Raw genomic sequence first — 17831 nt, forward strand, 5'->3', positions numbered from 1 at the left:
AGAGCTGTCTGATAACAGGTCTCAAAGGAGCTGCACCATACATCAAGCTATAGTTCACTTTGAAGAGAACTGTCTTGCTCAGGTAGCTGAGAAACGACAGAGGAGGAAGAAAAGTGCACAACATTCTGGCCAACAGTTGTGCCTCAAGGTACCACTGTCATTTTTGTGGAAAAACTTGCAGAGCACAGACTGGACTCCTCAGCCACTTTAAAACTCACCAGTAAACCTTCCTCCTCACTGTGAGAGAGTGGGGCCTAGGAGCGGCCATGAACTCCCTAGCGCCCCCTACCGTCACTCAAGGTGGACTCAGCACCCTCGGATTCTCGCCCGCCACGACTTTGATAATAAATAGGTTTGTATGGGAGGCTGCCTTTATCCCCAAGTAGACGGTATGTGTGTTCCTACCCCTACTCCATATGGGGTACCGCTGTGCACCCCTGCCTTAAGGGCTATGCATGCCTCCAAACCTCCCCTTTAGCACGCCCCAAGCCTCGCAGCTGTTTGTGGATGATATCTGGTCCTTGTGTTCCTATGCCGTCTGGCGCCTCTGGGCCTGTCTCCCCACCAGCGCCCCTAGCCTGGTGCCCCTGGGCTTGCCTCGCCCAGGTACTCTTTCAACGCCTTGCCCCCTCAGGGCTCTCTCCCCTCTTGGGGTCTCTACCGTGCCTCTAGCACCTCTCGCCCCTCTCGGGGTCCTTTGCCGCGCTCACCATGCTTGCCGCCCACTCTGGGGCCTCGCCCACTCTGGGACCTCTCTCACCCCTCTTAGGGTCTCTGACCGTGCTTGCTGCTCCTCCTGGGGTCCTTGGCTGCATTCACCACGCCTGCCACCCAATCTGGGGCCCCACCCCCTCTGGGGTCTATACCGCGCTCCTCGCGCTTTGCCCCTCTGGGGCCTCGCGCACTCTGGGGCCTATACTGCGCCTCTTGCGCCGCGTGCTTCCCGCGCTTGGGCTCAGGTGGCCGTAGCCATGCCTGGCCCCTTGACCCTTTCTTGGGTCGTTTGCCCCACTGGGCAAACTGCTGCCCTCCTGGGCTGGGGTCCAATCCCCCGTGCACTGCGCCACTCCATCCAAACAGTTGTGCCCCACTGGCACTGTGCCCCTACTGGGCACCGGGAACCCCCAAGCTGCTGGGGAGCTCCCGTGAGGCCTCCTCTCACCCCTACATCCTCACCCGGTCCTCCAGTGTAACCATAACACAAGCCAAGCCCAAACAGCTGTAACAAAACCAACAAAGAGCCTACCCGCTCGTAATGCAAACTCCAAGCCCCTCTAGGGCTCCCAACCCTACTTCTCGTCAGGGTGTTCTCGCCCCTAGCATCATCACAGCCGGTCAGTAAGGTAAGGCTGCAACCACCAACTCTGGCCGCTCAGCTCAGCCACAGAGCTCCTGCTCCTGAGGCTGCCAGAAGGGAACTGCTAGTCAGCCTCCGGCCTGGGCTGTTTATAAAGGCCCGGCCCTGCCCCCTTCTGGCCACATGACCTGCCTGGTTGCCCCAGCAACCGGCAGCTGGGCTGCCCCAGTGATTGGCAGCTCACCTTATCTCATTCTCAGGCACGGAGCACCCCAGTGCCTCCGTGACACTCCCCGCCTCTCCCCCTCCCCTCCGCAGATAACATCTTCATATCAAGGGATAGCAGACAATGATGGTAACTTCTAACAAAAAGTGCAGCAGAATGAACAGCAAAAATGCTTTTGGATTTGTATTTTTAAACTGAAAATTCTGGGAAAAAAATCCTCCTCAGGGCCAAGTACAGACATTACACTTTCACTGGTATAAGTAATCAGAAACTAGTTTATAACTGTGAAGGGAAAGGCCTTGGGGCCAGAAGAAACTCCAGGAAAGAGACTAATTCTCCTATACTCACCTTAAGTAAAGGAAGGATTGTTGCTGGAGGATCGAGCCCCACACCATGGTTCCAGAGCAAATGCTCCCTTAGGATTGGTGACTGAGGAACACAGAATAGTAATTCTCCTTCCCTGGAGGTTTCTGAGACCTGGCTAGACAAAGCCTTGGCTGAGATGATAAAGTTGGGGATGGTCCTGCTTTGAGCAGGGGGCTGGACAAGATGACCTCCTGAGGTCCCTTCTAATCCTTATTTTCTATAATTGTATCCAGTATTAGGTGATACTTAATGGCGCAGAGGAGCCATTAAGGAACTAACCTGGCCTACAGTCAATCCACAATCAAAAAAGCACCAAAATGTCTTAAAGTCCATTTTTAACATATTCCCATTGAGATGCACTCTACACTAAAGTCCTGGAGCTGAGGATCTTTGATGAAGAATTAATAGAAAATATGTCTGCATTTAGATTTACTGGAAAAATATGGAAAAGCAATCAGTGTGCCTTATGATTGTTATATTAGACTGTAGAAACTGGAAAAATAAAATTAAATCAGTCTGGGTAAAAATGTAACTCTCCCTAATTTTTTTTGTTTTGAAATTTCTAACCATAACAAATCAATTATTTTTTTGCTATGCTTTGCATCAAAGCCACCAAAATCAAAAAAATGTTTTCAATACCATTTACAGAACATCATATTATGGTAATTCAGAATATTACATAACTTGAAACTTAGACCCAAGGCTAAAATTTTTACACTTATGCACTAAAAATACATAACATTCAGGGTTGCCAACTGGCTTTAAATTTCTGGATGGTCAGTAAAAAGGCAGCCTAAAATTCCCTGTCCATAAAGTACATAAAAGTAGTCAAGCCATCTGTAATACCTAAGAAACCCTAAGTTCATTTCAAGATCCATCATCTGAATGAAGCTACATTTAAGTGTCAATGCTGGACAGAGAGAGAGGATCAGCATCACCTGACATCTAGGCAGGAGTGCTTGAGCAAGGAGCTGAATTAGCTGATCTCCTGAGGTCCTGTCCAGTCCTACTTTTGTATGATCCTAAAAGCAATCAGAAAAACACTACACAAGGGTTAATTCACCTTAGAGCTAGAGAAACTTCCATCAAGGTATAGTCATACAGGAAGGTCAAATTCATTAGTCTGGATCCCTGCATAACTACTGAAGACATGAACTGAAGCTATGTGCATATGTTTCCCCTCAATTTAGATGTACAACTTCACTCACAGAAGTTTTTTTTGATAATCTTCAACAACAGGACCATATATCCTCTCTGAACAGGATCTTATTTTTCCCCAAAGACAAAAAGACAAGATCTACCAGCACAACATTTTTTTTTTTTTTAGAACTAATAGGTACTCCCTTCTCTCCCCCAACAACCTCCCCTACATAGATGAATGCTGCGGGGTGTAGTGGCTTCTACATCCTCTTCCTGCCCAATATCCCAGTGGCCACCATAGGGACTGCAGCAATTCTTCTGCATTATATGATTTCTAGGTGCCAGTCACTCACTGACCCAAATTTTCCTATCTGGTTTGGCTCAGAAAATGACAATTTCCACTAGATAATATATTTTGATAAATTCCATCATATGTAGATATATGGGACTAAATTAATCTATGTTGTAGTATTGCTGTATGCAATGCAGTTGTATTTGGGATGAATTTGGTAAAGATAATATAACAGAAAAGCAGATGTGGAATTAGGTGAAAATTATTTTCTTAACTTACATTTATTGCTGATGGATTGAGGACAAGTTTGCATCCAAACCAAATAAGACATGTTGTTGTAACAGCAAATGTAGATACAAACATAATCTGAAAATTAGATATCTGCAAAACAGTTACAAAATAAAAGAATACAGAAAAAGGGAAACAACAGTAGTGTAACTTGTGGGGGGGAGGAAAAGACAAGATCCAAGCCCTAGTCAGCAACTTAGTGTCCAGGTGAATACCAGAAAATCCATGTCCTAGCATTAGCAGCTGGCTGAACAGACACCATGCTACTGCTGAACCAGTTAAAGACTCCCTTTCTCCACCTCCCCATTCCCAGCTCTGGGCACCTCCCTTCCCTTCTGGTGCCCAGTAGCGCCTAGGCCACCCCTGACACCCTCCCACTTTCCAGTAGGGTTTGCCCAGGATGAAAACCCTGCTAGTTATGCCTCTGGTAACAATCAACAAAAGTTTAAAGTACTTACCATGTGAACTTTGTTTCTTGCTATAGCAAAACTCGCAACTGCTGAAGGAATGCACTAGAAAAAATACACAAAAAGATTAATAGACTATTTAAAAACAAAGCACAATTTTATGTTTTCTAATAATGCTATATATGTTGCTTATTGTGATATATATTGTGACTGTTTATCATGATCCACGTTGCACTAGGGAATGTACCAAAAATAAAAATATATTGTTATAATATTAAGAGTCAAGCAAACAGCAACAATTTTAGAAGTTCTAAGCAAAAGCTGTCACCTTTTTCTTTAGCTCTCTCATCATCAGTTCTATCTGAGTATTCTAGGGAGGTTTAAAGTAGACTTTCAGGGTATTAATACGTGCCTACCTATTACAACACAATGTGATGAGTCAGCTATACGCAACAGCCTTTCATGAGGCATTTCATGCCTTTGTTGGAGTAAATTAACTCCAGCAGGCTTGAGATCCTAAAGCAGGCAAAAAAATCCTGGGCCCTTGGCATTCTCTTGAAAAGGGACAATGGCATGGTTGTTAAGACTAAACATTGACCAGCCTTGACAACATTCCAGTTTTGAAGGGTTTTGTAAAACTAATTTGTAGGATCAAATTATGTCTTCAAAACTGTGTCTGTGATTTCCTTTAACTGCACTAGAAATTGTGTTCCCATACGAGGGGCCAGATTATCATCTATAGCAAACTGTACTGTAAAAAAATACTTTCTGCAAAAGAAAACACTTTCCTGAAGCAACCATTCTATCTTAAAAGTCTTTGCCATTATGAAGTACATCACATACATCAGTAACAATTATGTTAATCTAGTATTGGAACGTATTCATAAGGAAAAGTAAAAACCTATTAACTTAAAGTTATAGAAAATGGCTTTTATTCTAAATAAATCCCATATCATGTTATGTTTCCCTCATTTTCTTCTGTAACCTCAGGACACTGAGTGAATCCCAGTCCCACTGAGTTTTGCCATTGACTTCAATGGTGACAGGATTTTAGTCTTTGAGTAGACGAGTACCACTTCTGACAGTTTAAAAATAAGAACCATGATAACAAGCGGGTAGTATTTACATCTAGTACACACAAGAGTAAAATAGGTGTTGAGGAGGTACTATTTTTAATATTAAAAAGGCAAACATTTTCCGAAAGAAGAAAAATGATTAAATAAAAAGCAAGACCCTCCCAAGATGTTAACAGAAGCCCAATCCAGCTTCCAATGAGTTAAGGGGAGTTTTACCACCGATTTTAATGGCAGCAGGATTATTCCTATAACAGATAACATAGATTGCATAGATTCGTAGTACCAGAAGGAACCTCAGTAGATCGTTGACTCTGATCCCCTGCCCTGGGCAGGAAAGAGTGCTGGGGTCAGATAACCCCAGCTAGGTGCTTGCCCAGTCTCCTCTTAAAGACCACCAAGGCAGGGGAGAGCACCACCACCCTTGGAAGCCAATTCCAGATTTTGGCAACTCTCACTGTAAAGAAATTTTTCCTAAAATCTAATCTAAATCTGCTCTCCGTCAGTTTATGGCCATTGTTCCTAGCAACTCCAAGGGGTACCCTGGTAAACAGCGTATTCCTTATTTCTTGCTGCCCCCCGATGAATCTGTAGACGGCTACAAGATCCCCTCACTGCCTTCTTTTATGGAAGCTGAAGAGATTCAGATCCCTCAATCTCTCCTCATTGAATTTTACCTGGATGCAGTACTCCACCTGTGGTCTTACCAATGCCACACAGAGGAGAAGTATCCCCTTCTTAGACCTGTTCATGATTGTAACAGGGGTTCAGGCAGGAGCCCTGTTAATAAAACAGGATTCAGCATGACTGACCCGATGATGTACCCTGCCAAATGGGGGGAAAATCACACACCCAGGACAGTGCCGGGTGATTAGCCTGCCACGACCAGTATAAATCTGGCGGCGGGGCATATACTTTTTGCCTTTGGGCATAAGAAGACAGCAAGGGGTGTTCAGAACCCCAGACAGCGAAGATGACAAGAAACCCGCCTGGCAACTGGGAAGAGACTCCAAGACCACGGGACCCAAGACGAGGAGAATCCGTTTTCAGGGCAAACTATACACCATATGATTCTGGCAGCTCTGGTGAGTGTGGTGAGAGCTGATGCTTGGCAGAACCACGCGGAGGGGGATCCCTGACTGAAAAAGACACCCCAGGATAATGGGCGGGCAGGAGAATCCCATGCCGGCTCAGATCCCAATCCCAGAGGGGCAATGCCACCGGGAGCAGCGACGTGGGAAGCAGCCGGAACTGATCCCGGTACAAGACAGACACAAGAGATGTGGGGAACGAGCCTCGCTAACAAGATAAATAGCGCTTAGAACGCTGAGCGCTACATTGTAGCTAGGAAGTATCCAGTGCTAGGTGACCTGCTCCGTGGCGCAGGTGCACCTCGCTAATGAAGTAATTAGCAAAGCTACAGTTACTGTACTACTTTATTTTGAAAAATAAACAAACACCATGAGCACATACCACCTGGGTGGTATTTATCGATCCTTAGCATTGAAAGATCACTGATCCCCTCCATTTTCTCTCAATCCAAGTCATGGCAGGAGAGTACAGAAGGGAGACAAAGCTAGGATCGCCCACCCCGCTCACAGTGATGCACCTTCTAATTCATGAAAAAGAGTGTGGTTGGCTTTACCTATCACTTCATTACATTAATAACTCATGTTCATTTTGGAGTCAGCTATGACTCTGAGATCCCTTTCTGCTCCTTAGAAAGTCACCTTCCAGTCTGTAGGTGTGTTGGTGATTCTTTCTCCCTAGATGCAGTACTTTGCACTTATTACTGTTAAACCGCATCCTATTCTGTTCTGCCCACTTTCCCAATCTGTCCAATGTACCTGAATCCACTCCCTGCCCTCACTCTGCCTCATAATTTGGTATAGTCCATGAATTTGGACAGAGTGCTTTCCACACCCTTATCCAAGTCACTGATGAAGATACTGAACAGCACTGGTCCAAGGACCAAACCTTGGGGAACTCCACTGCCCACACTTTTCCAGGTTGAAAATGACCCATCTACCACCACCCTCTGGGTGCATCCCGTAAGCTAATTCTTCACCCACCTGACCGTCTAATAATCTTCATCACATCTGCTTAATTTATTTGTAAAAATGGGATGCAACACTGTATCAAAGGCCTTTTTAAAATCCAAGTAGATGACATCTACCATAAAACTTACTTCTAAAAATGTTGTGACCTGGTCGTAAAAAGAAACCAGGTTAGTCAGGCAGGATCTACCTGCTATGAAGCCATGCTGGTTGCCCTTCAGCATTACTTTTCCTACTGGACTCCCACAAATGTGATCCTTAATAATTTTTTCAAAGGTTTTCCCAAGGATAGAGGTAAGGCTAAACAGCCTATAGTTACCCAGTGTTAATAAACAGTTATTACCTATATAACATGTTAAAAAAGAGTGTATACTTTCTTTCCTTGACCCATGCAAAAGAAGTAGCACCACTGGTTTTAGAACATCTTTATGTGTCATTTCAAAAGGTGAGTAAACAGACACTCATGTCATGTGAAGCATTCCAAAGCTGGCCAAAGTGCTCCAAAAATAACCCTGGATGAAAGGGGATTCTCTGGAAGACCTTCACTGTGAAGCACTTACACCTGTACATTCTACAGAGAGCAAGAAGGGCTTTCTCAGTACTCCAGCATCCCACAGTGCTGTGCTCTCCCCCCAACCCCAGCAGAGGTTGGAGAGAGCAGGGTTGACAACCATGGGCAGTCTCTTGAACACTCAACTGTCCCAGGGCTGGAGAACAGAAATCACCACCTGCCTCTGCTTCCAGTCTCCTGGTTCCAGTATGGAGGCAGGGGCATCTGGTCTCCTCGGTCCAGCAGGGTGGCACTCAGCTGTCTTCAGGAATCTCCAGAGCCTGACAACTGGAGAAAACAATTCTATGCATGCCTGTCTACCTCTGGAAGTGGAAGACCAGAGACTATGCACACAGGGCAACATTTGTTGGCTGTCTGCCCTACCTTCTCCCCACACTCATAAAGGAGGAGGGGAGTGCAGTCACAGGAAGGTGCAGGGTAAGGGCACATGTCTGTCCATGGTCTGAAACACTCTGAATTTGAAGTGCTCAAATGTATCCAAGGCCTCTAACTGCAGTTTTTGAGTTACAACCTCCCTTCCCTGAGAAACAACTTAGTATGTCTGTACACCATCCCTTATTCATACTAAAGTATCAGTCCTGACCTAAATTAAAACAAGCTTTTCATTCAGATTGCCAAAATGATGATGATAAAACAGAGTATTTCAATGAACAAAGGAATTAGGATTAATTTTATCTGATCCACAGAGAGCTAACATGTGGATTATGGTTATATAATAAGCTAAAAAGACATAAATTACTAAATTAATACTAACAATTAAGAATTTTATTATGCCTTCATTTTTCAATAGTTGTTTGCATAATGCTACACGTTTTGCTAATAAAGTAATACCATTTCAATACCTTTTATCTTATTTAGTGTTTAGATATCATTATAATCTACATTTAAATAAAACCTAAAATAGATCATCAGACAGGCAAGATAGATTAAAAACCCACCTAACATAATAGTGCCCAGCCATCAACTACAAATATAGGGAAAGATATTCTACAAAGATTTCTTAAATGAAATTTCTTCCCCAAAGGATTTTCTGTAGAAGGGAAAAATCTAGAACACAAAAAAACTATACATAGGGATCAACATTTCACTCTCAGGACAGTTGCTTCTGGTGAGATATTTAACAAGAACAATATTACAAACAGTTCTCTATGAAAACCATGCAGTTTTAACCTATTTCTGAGAACTACACACAGAAGAGATATTAGATAGGAGGTGTAATGCTGGAAAAAATGATAAAATGGGTGAAGAAAGTTAGCATACAGAAGACAGATTAAAAGGAAAATAAGTGCATAAAATGATTTATTATAGTTTGTGCTGTCAGACAGCCACAGCAATTTCTTAAGAATGCTTACTGAACCTGCTGCACAACGTAAATAATCCATTTCAGATGGAAAAACATTTCCCAGATAAAGTGAAAATCCAGAAGTCAAAAACAGGCAAGTCTGCAAAACAACAATATGGTATAAATTAATGCAAAAAATGTGTAACAGGGCATAAAAAATTAGCTGTTTCTTTCAAAATAAAATGCTACTGAACTTTTAAATAATGCAGTCTTTGTAGAACTGACACTGAAGGAAAATTTCAAAAGATACACAGGTCAAAGAACATATTATGTTGATTGCTAAGTTGCACCACTGGACTATAAGAAACACATCTGAATGAAGCACTCTATACTGACTTGGCAAATGTATAACTGAATGTTTAGAAGCCCATACTGCATTTGGGGCAAATGTGATAAAAAATTGACCCATCAGGACCAACATTTCGAAGAGATCTTAACCAAGCCTCTGAATTTTGGTCACAGAGTTACAAATGACTGCATTCTCTCACATAATACTGAACAACCAAGTTTTCACATCCCAAGACTCAGATGTTTAAGTCAGGTATTTTGTGTACCCAAATTGAAGTCTGAGTCATGAAGAAAACAGCACGGAAAGAGGACCAATCATAAACTGAGAGTCTGCTTTTGGAATATGATCTTTCATGGGATATTACACTAAGGCTTCCCTAAATCTGCAATTTATTTAAGTTTGAATTATCACAATACTTTTACAGAATTACAATTTAAAATTACTCAGTTTTACATTAGAGCAATTTAGAATACTTTTCAGTTACACACATAGAAGTTTTAATTGTTATACATGATCCGAGCTTTTCATGTGCACTGATAGAATGCCTGGGTTAATTTCAACACTGTACTATAGTGTTTTCCTTGATTGAAGTTTGCCCCTCACCTTAAATGCTTTGTTAAGTCATCTGGGTTCTGTGTGTTCTGTTTTCCTGACATACGTGTAACACTCCCATGCACACTGGGTTGTATACTGTGTTTTCTGGGGTGTGTTTTTTGATATGGGGGAGATGGCCCCTGCTGTTCTGGCCACATGGTCAGCTCATGACAAACCAGGGCCTGTATCTAGGGGAAACCCATCTGGCTTCATTGGCCAAAGGAAGCAGAGAATGCTTTAGGCAGATTGGTGGGGAGAAAGACCACAATGTGGTCCTCCCTGATTGGACAAGACTTGAGTGATGTCACACCAAGTACCACTAACTGAGGTTTTCTCCTTTTTTCCTAGGGCTGCTGAGAGCTGCACAGCTATGTTGGGAGCTAGAAAACCTGCTGCCCATGGGGGGTCTCCCCTGCTCTTCACTGAGAGGCCAGCAAATGCTTTTTTGAAGGGAAAGCCTCAGGTACAGGAAGAGAAAAACTTCTTTCCCATCTCCATCTTTCCTTTTTTTTTACTTATGTGGGTTAATATCATGGCGGTATTAAACCCCAAGGCAAACTGTTCGGGAATGGGTCCTGGCAGTTAATTCCATTTAAGGCCAGTGTAGGAGTAACACCATGGGGGTGTTAATCACTGGAGCAAACTGCCCAGGAATGGGTCCCAGCATTTACTGGCTAGAGGGGCCTGGCTCCCTCTGTTTTGTAACTGTATCATCTCAGCATGGGAGATAGATGAGACCAGATGTCCAGGCCACAGCCATAGACCTGGGCCTATTTTGTTGCTGTTTCTACAGCTGTGATGTTTCAGCCAATTTGAAGTCAATGGTAAAAACATTATTTTTTACTGTAGAAGGAATCAGCACAGTTGTTAAAAGATTAATGAACTGACAGTCTAAGAACATGGTATGATCAGTTCACTTGGGCCTGATTATTCCCTAACTTGATTATTCTGTGTACAAGAATGCAGAGTATAGAAACTTTTATGGTACTGAGAGAAATTCATAGAAATTTTTGCCTTCCTTTTCCCCTGTAGAAGAGACTGGAGTTTCCACTCCTTAAAAATGCTGAGTCACTCAGATCCAGGCAAAATGTCATAATGATGTGTCTTGTTTTAGACCTCTACACCACCCAGCTATCCTTATGTTTTATATATGGTTACAGCTTACAGACTGGCACTATTCATAAATCCATTCCAGGTTGACACTTACATCCTACCTACTGTGAGCAGAAACCAAATTTGTCACGTGGCAAATGAAAAGAAGAGTAGTGTGGTCTAGGCCACAGTGTCAAAATTACGATTTGTGGGCAAGATCCAGCTACTATGCCCATGAGGAGCTGCAGAGTCTAGATCTGGCCTGGAAGACCAGGCAAGTATGACACCCCTGGTCTAGGCAATGAACAAACTCGTCTCATTAGGAACAAATGGTTGAAACTGATTGGCCTAGACACAGTGTCGTTTTTACCCTGTTTTGAAGGGCAGACATTTAAATTGCATTCCTCTTCCTGGTTCCTGCAGGTTTCATCCTATGTATGGTAAGATGAACAATTACCAACTGGAGCAGTCATAAAGAAATGGCAGAATATCATGGGTCAAGACTCTCCTCTTATAAGTCAACCTACTGCAGTCATTTCACTGCCTGTTTACTAACTAATAGTACTTTACATATAGTTGCCACATATCTGACCCTACATTATTGTAGGTAGATTACTATAACTCCTAGCCACCAATATTTTTCCTCTCCCTCTTTCTTTGGCATTTTTAAGCTTGCAACATTCTGTTGAGCCTCTCCAAAATAGGTGTTAATAGAAGATGAGGAATGGAGGTATTCAGAACTTTTGTTTATATAGTATGGCTTGAAAAATATGCTTGGAGCACATTCAGATGATGATCCATTTGTTGCCCAAATACAGAAAAAAGGCATGTTGACAGGTTAACAAGACATGGACCCTTTAATGTTACCCTGTAGATTGAAACTGCTGGTGTGTTTCACTCCACAGAGAAGTATTTGTTCCGCAACACTGGGGACCTCAGCATTCCAGATGGCTTGAAAAGGATTAACCACTGTAGTATTTAAGAAAAGATTACCTAACTTTAATTTATTGGCTTGGTTTGTTAATAAAGTAGCAACCTTATTTAACCAGAAAACATGAGTGGTTCTCATGGGCAGTATGCCATCAGCTAATGGTCATTAATCACTAGTAATGACCAGTTTTTCTCAACAGCTCTATAGAAAAAAAAATGAAGGAAAGCAAGTTCCCTCCTTGTTAAGAATGCTTGAAAGCACAGTGAAAGACATCAAAACCAAGAAGGTCATCACTTCTTTTGCCCCTTCTTGTTAAGTAATAGAGCATTTCAAAGTAAATTCAATCTATTCAAACAATCAATTTGTCAAAAACAAAAAAGGTCAGGAATCTAATGAAAATAAGATGTTTTTATTCACTCTACAAATAAGTACATAAAGTACATTTTAATTAATGTATTAATGCATTAAAATGAAAATTACCACTTTTTCAGCCATTGCCAAATAGTATAACTCAGGCTACAAAACACAACAGGGCGACAACCAGAAAAAAAGACCAGTAATGTAAATTCTAGTATTTATCACTTGTTTGTTTAGTCATTACTAGTCAGAATGTCAAGGGTCCAGACAACAGACCTTCAAAGTCATCATCTTTCATGATTCTTTCTATTCCATTCTTTCAGTGTCCATTCAAGACACTGTAAAGTTAACACAAAACAAATGGAAGGACATGGCTCTTACTAATTAATCTTTCCAATCTCTAGTACACAGAGAAGAAATAATTACAATTATACTTTAGATAAAATATTTTAAAAATAAAAATACTGTTATAGGAAATAGTACTAAATGAATAGTTTGAAATATACTGAAAATGAAATATTTGATCTGTCTGGGTGGTACTGAACTACATATAATTTCTTTTATAGTGAATATCATGGATATATGGAGACTTTTCCCCCTCAATTTATGAAGTTATAACATTATAAATCAAAACCAGTGTTGATTTGATATGATACTGATTTAAACACTTAGTCAGAAAGTTTTGTATTTTATATTTGCTAAACACATTCCCAAGTACAGCAAGAATAGTTATCTTTATACCTTTAAATCCCCTTAATATCAGCAATGTGGTTGATTCTGTCAGTGGTACCAACAGAAAAATGCAGTTACTCAGACTTTCCTTGGAATTTTAAATGAAACAGTATGTTTAAAATACTTACCCCCATCAACAAAGAAAAGATCCATGTTTTGTAACTAAAACAAGGATGAAGTCTCTTTGATAGCTGAAGGTCACTGGATTTGATATCCGGTACATAATTTCCACTCTCTTGTTTTCCACGCTCCAAAGTTGGCATTCTGTCATAGCTAAATTCTTCTCTGTATCCTTCGTCCCTGGTCATAACACTACACAGAGGCAAAATTAAAAAAAAAAAAAATCATGAAAATCAGAAATATCAAAAAGTATGTTATTGCTTCTCTACATTCTTAAACAGATCAGAGCTAAAATAGCTCCTAATTTAGTAAAACACAATAATAGCACTAATTCATGCTTAACAGTTTAAAACTATACAAATATTAAATAATTCAATCTAATAAACAACCTTCCTAAATCCTTAGTTAACAATTAGACAGCATAAAAAAAATAAAAGTTATGTCTAAAGGTTTTTCTTGTTTAGAATGTATTATCATTATATCAGGTTTAAGAATAATCTTTAGAGGAGACAGACAAAGAACAAAATGAAATTAGTATTTAGTGGGTGAAATATAGACTTTGTCAACATATCTAAATCCAAATCATTATTTTATATCTTTTAAATGTTACTAAAAGATTATTAAGATTTTCTAAATACATTTTATCCTAATTTGCATCTGGCTTTATCCTCAGAAAATGAGAGATTTTACAATGATTCAGATGGACTCATTCATTCATTATTATACAGGTACATCATATTTTACTGAATTTAAAAATAGTTATTTAGCATCAGCCATGTTGCTTGTATATTTAGCTTGTTGTTGTCGAATCTATTCTAATGCCTTCAGGAGTAGTTGGATTAGTATAACTTATTATATATTTTTCAACATTTAAAATTCTTCATGCTTACCTTAAATTGAAAAGTTAGTTGTCAGTTAAAATAGTTTGAGTAATGTTGTCTCTATACTTTGTGATATTCTCACTGGTTAGTAATTCATGCTGCTTTTGAAAAGTTTTCTCTTCCACTTTGGCTTTCAACAACCTCTATTCATATATGGAACAAAAGCACACAAAAAACTGCAGTTAAGCCAGGGAACAGGGAAATGCCTCCTGAATTTTAATGAAGAGAATACACTAGAAGATGGCTGTACTATATTCTTTTTCCAGATCAGACCTACAGGTATACAGAATTTTTTTAAATGAGCATGTCATACTAACTGGCACTTTAAATGAATAATTTACAATAGTGTACATGTTACAATAGCCAATGATAGATTTTCCTACAGAATTATTTCAAAATAGTGGGGTAGGAGCACTTAAAATTGCAAGTTTCTTAATATAAGGTAAGAAAGAAAAAATAATCTGCTCTTCAACTATTTTAACAAATATAAATTTATTCCTGCAGAAAGTTTACATTTACTAAGGATTAATGCTTCAAATGTCTTCTTTCCTATTCAATTAATATGAATGTTTCCCTAACTAAATCATTGTGTTCCAGAATGCTCAGATAAACTTCGCACACATAACTCATGTTGGCAGAGGCACTTTCACAACAGTTTTTGTCAAACAATACTATTAAAATTCTAATAAGCAAAAGTCACATGAAGTGGTCGCTATCCTATCAGATCTCTTCTTTCAGCTTATTCAGCAATGAAAATACAGGAATGCATCTACTCTGGAGATACTCGCATCTTGACAACTGCAGCAATGACAGAGCCTTCTATATCCACTTAAAACTCCATTGTAACCAAGAAACAGTTCAAACCACAGTAAATTGAAAAACAGAATCTTTGAAAACATGGAAAAGCAGGGGTGGGCAATTACTTCAGGCAGAGGGCCACTTACTGAGTTTTGGCAAGGCATCAAGGGCCGCATGACAGACAGCCAGGGGCAGATTAATATTAATTTTCTAAATTTTTTTTAGAGGCCCCACAGGCCGGATAGAATGGCCTGGCAGGCTGCATCTGGCCCACGGGCCACATTTTGCCCACCCTGTGCTAAGGAAAACTTCAGAGAACTCACCACTTTATAGTTTACACTAATTGGGAACATGTCATCATAGAATCATAGAAAATTAGGGTTGGAAAGGACCTCAGGAGTCCCCCCCCACCCAAACCCTGCACTAGACCAACCCCCAGCTCAAACCATCCCCAACCCGATCATCCCAGCCAAGGATCATCAGAAAACATATAAGTGTAGTTTATATAAAAAATAAGACTATGTAGCACAAATTGGTCCTAAGCAATTATGTCCTTCTTTTCCTTTCTGTTCTTGGAAAAGCACTAGGCAAATGTTTCTACCATCCGTGTCTTTTTAGAGATTATACTTCAACAGTAAATGGCTATGTCCACCTCCCTGGTAAAAGGGCTGCACACACTGGTTCTCCTGAACTTTTCCCTATCACCCGTTTCTCCTGAGCTGCCCATCAGTGACTCACCACCATGGGATAAACTGACAGGAGTCAGCCTTGTTGGGCACAAGGGTTCTTGAGAACAAGGTCTGTATCTGGTCACAGAGCACCTCAAGGCCCAACTAAGTTTGCTCTAGCTTCATTGGTTAGCTGTGGTCCCACTGTTCAGGGCCCACAGGCTTCCACTGCAGTGGGACATGCCCTCAACACAGGATTGGTTGTTGCACAAGGGGCCGTTCGAGCTCCTGGAGGCTTGGTCCCAGAAGTGAGTCACACCACAAGCCACAGAGACAAAGCCTTTATTGCTTGCAAGCAGGTCGGCCTGGAGTCATGAGACTCAGATCAAAGCCGACCCCGAGTGCCTATTCTCCATTGCTTATATACTCAATTACAAGGTATTGGAAAATTCCATTAGCGCAGGCGTACTTCGGGTTACATAGTTGTGAAATTGGTTGCAAAGTTTGGGACTTCCTAGCCGTTAGCATGTGGTTTGCAGTCTCTCGCAACAAAACGAAAAATCAGGTTGCAGGTGCTTCTTTGGTACGTTCTTGTGAAAGCAGTTCTAGCCCCAGCTTGTCCCACAATTATCCCCCCTCAAGATGCTTTCTTTTTAATTCCTTGTCTGTCTCCCGTGAAGCATTGCAAGTTGTAAATGTGTAGCAGTTTTGATCCTTGCAGAAATAAATCGGTTCAGGGCTTGTATAATATAAGGGCCACACATTAAGATAACTAGCCCGACGAGTAGGACTGGTATGAGGGGCAACAGAAGGGATAATAGCCATTGTATTGGTCCCCCTGCCCAGGTTCCCCATCCCACTGACTTGATGTTGCTAGCATACTGCAATATTTCATTAATGTTTTCTGTACTTGCCCTGACTGGTTTACATAAAAGCAACATTCCTCTTGGAGAAACAGGCATGTTCCTCCTTGTCCTGAGGTCAAAAGATCTAGAGCTCGTCTATTCTGGAGCACTACCCCTGCAAGGGAGTCAAGTTGCTGCTGGAGCAAGGTTAAAGTCTCACCCGTTTTTTCAAGGGCTTTGGCTGTCTCTTGGGACAGTTCTTGCTGTAACCCTAGCACAGTTCCCCTGGTGGCTACCCCGGTTGCGCCGGGTGCCGCCGCTACTACTGCCATTAGGGGTAGCCGTGGGGCTGCTCTTTTAGCTATTTTACCTACTGCTTGTAGTCAGAAGGGGAGCGGAGTCCCTGAGGGGGACACCTCGATTTGTGGCAGCACAAACCCTAGGAAGCAGGTTCCTTGCCAGCCGGGAGGCAGAACCCAGTAGGCTCGGTTACCGCATATCCAGTATACTCCTGATGCGGGGGACAGGACACTATTAAAAGATAGCAGATGCATACAAATGCTGTGGGTTGAGGTCGACTTCCTTCCCATTCTGAGTTTCCTTTGCAACAAAGGCCTGCAATGTCTGAGCAGCCATGGTAGCCGAGAGCAAAGGGTCTAAGGGAGGTGTGAGGGGGCTGAGAAGGTGCTGGGCAAGAGCAACGCCGACGGTGGCCGAAACTGGCCCGACTTCCGGGTCCGGGCGGGAAGCCCAGCACTTAAGTTTCCCCCTTTCAGGAACCCGGACGCATCAGGGTCAAGGCCTACCCGGACGGATAAAGGGAGCGCGGCGGATCTGGAGGCAGAGGTGGCGGATCCGGAGGCGAGCAGGAAGAGAGCCGGCGGCGGGGAATCCACCCTGGAGCAGGTGCGAGCCGCCTGGTGATATGGCCAGAACTTCTGGGGCGGAGGTAAGCCCCCACCCAGCAGGAGGGCCCGACCAACCAGCGCCGGAGGGACGAGTGGCGGGACGACCGCGGGAGGCAGCGGCACCCGGCAGGAGCCGGGTACCGTAAGTACTGCAAGAGAGGGGCACTCACAGGCGAGGAAAACCACCACGCCTGTGGTTCACGGGCAGGCTAAGGGGCGGAACAGAGCCCCGGGGCTGAAGGCAGAAGGTGCCAACCCGACTCAGGAAGGGGTCAACACAGGGGTCAGGAAACCCCAGCCCCGGGCCTCTCCAGCCGAGAACTTTGTGTTGGACGTTGTATTTTTTCTTGTGTTTCTTTCACCTTTATGGACATGGTTGGGGCTAACGCCCTGTAGGGTGGTCCGCCCTGGGAGGCGGCCACTAACCGGGGGACTGGGTGAGGGTGTAGGGGAGGAAGGAGCCCTCAGGACCCCCCCTGGACTTAGCGGAGATGGAGTGCCACTTCCAGACTGCACGCGCCACAATATGGTGAACCCCAATTTTCCATCAAAGTCGT

General features: G+C 42.5%; 1 protein-coding gene across 3 annotated transcripts in view; it reads right to left on the reverse strand.

Annotated features, from left to right (window-relative positions):
- MLC1 (modulator of VRAC current 1) overlaps positions 1-14182 on the reverse strand; it is a 33088-nt gene extending 18906 nt beyond the window's left edge. For all 3 annotated transcript variants that reach the window (XM_090046315.1, XM_090046314.1, XM_090046313.1), the window contains exons 1-5: positions 14065-14182; positions 13183-13366; positions 9070-9159; positions 4068-4121; positions 3601-3702 (exon numbers count right to left, since the gene is read on the reverse strand). In XM_090046315.1, coding sequence (XP_089902441.1) covers positions 3601-3702; positions 4068-4121; positions 9070-9159; positions 13183-13362 — 426 coding nt within the window. In that variant the 5' untranslated portion in view covers positions 13363-13366; positions 14065-14182. The remainder of the gene's footprint in view (positions 1-3600; positions 3703-4067; positions 4122-9069; positions 9160-13182; positions 13367-14064) is intronic.
- Between the last annotated feature and the right edge of the window lie 3649 nt (positions 14183-17831).

The sequence above is a fragment of the Crocodylus siamensis genome, chromosome 4 (genome assembly GCF_052110815.1).
Source record: "Crocodylus siamensis isolate JL-2025a chromosome 4, ASM5211081v1, whole genome shotgun sequence".
NCBI lineage: Eukaryota > Metazoa > Chordata > Crocodylia > Crocodylidae > Crocodylus > Crocodylus siamensis.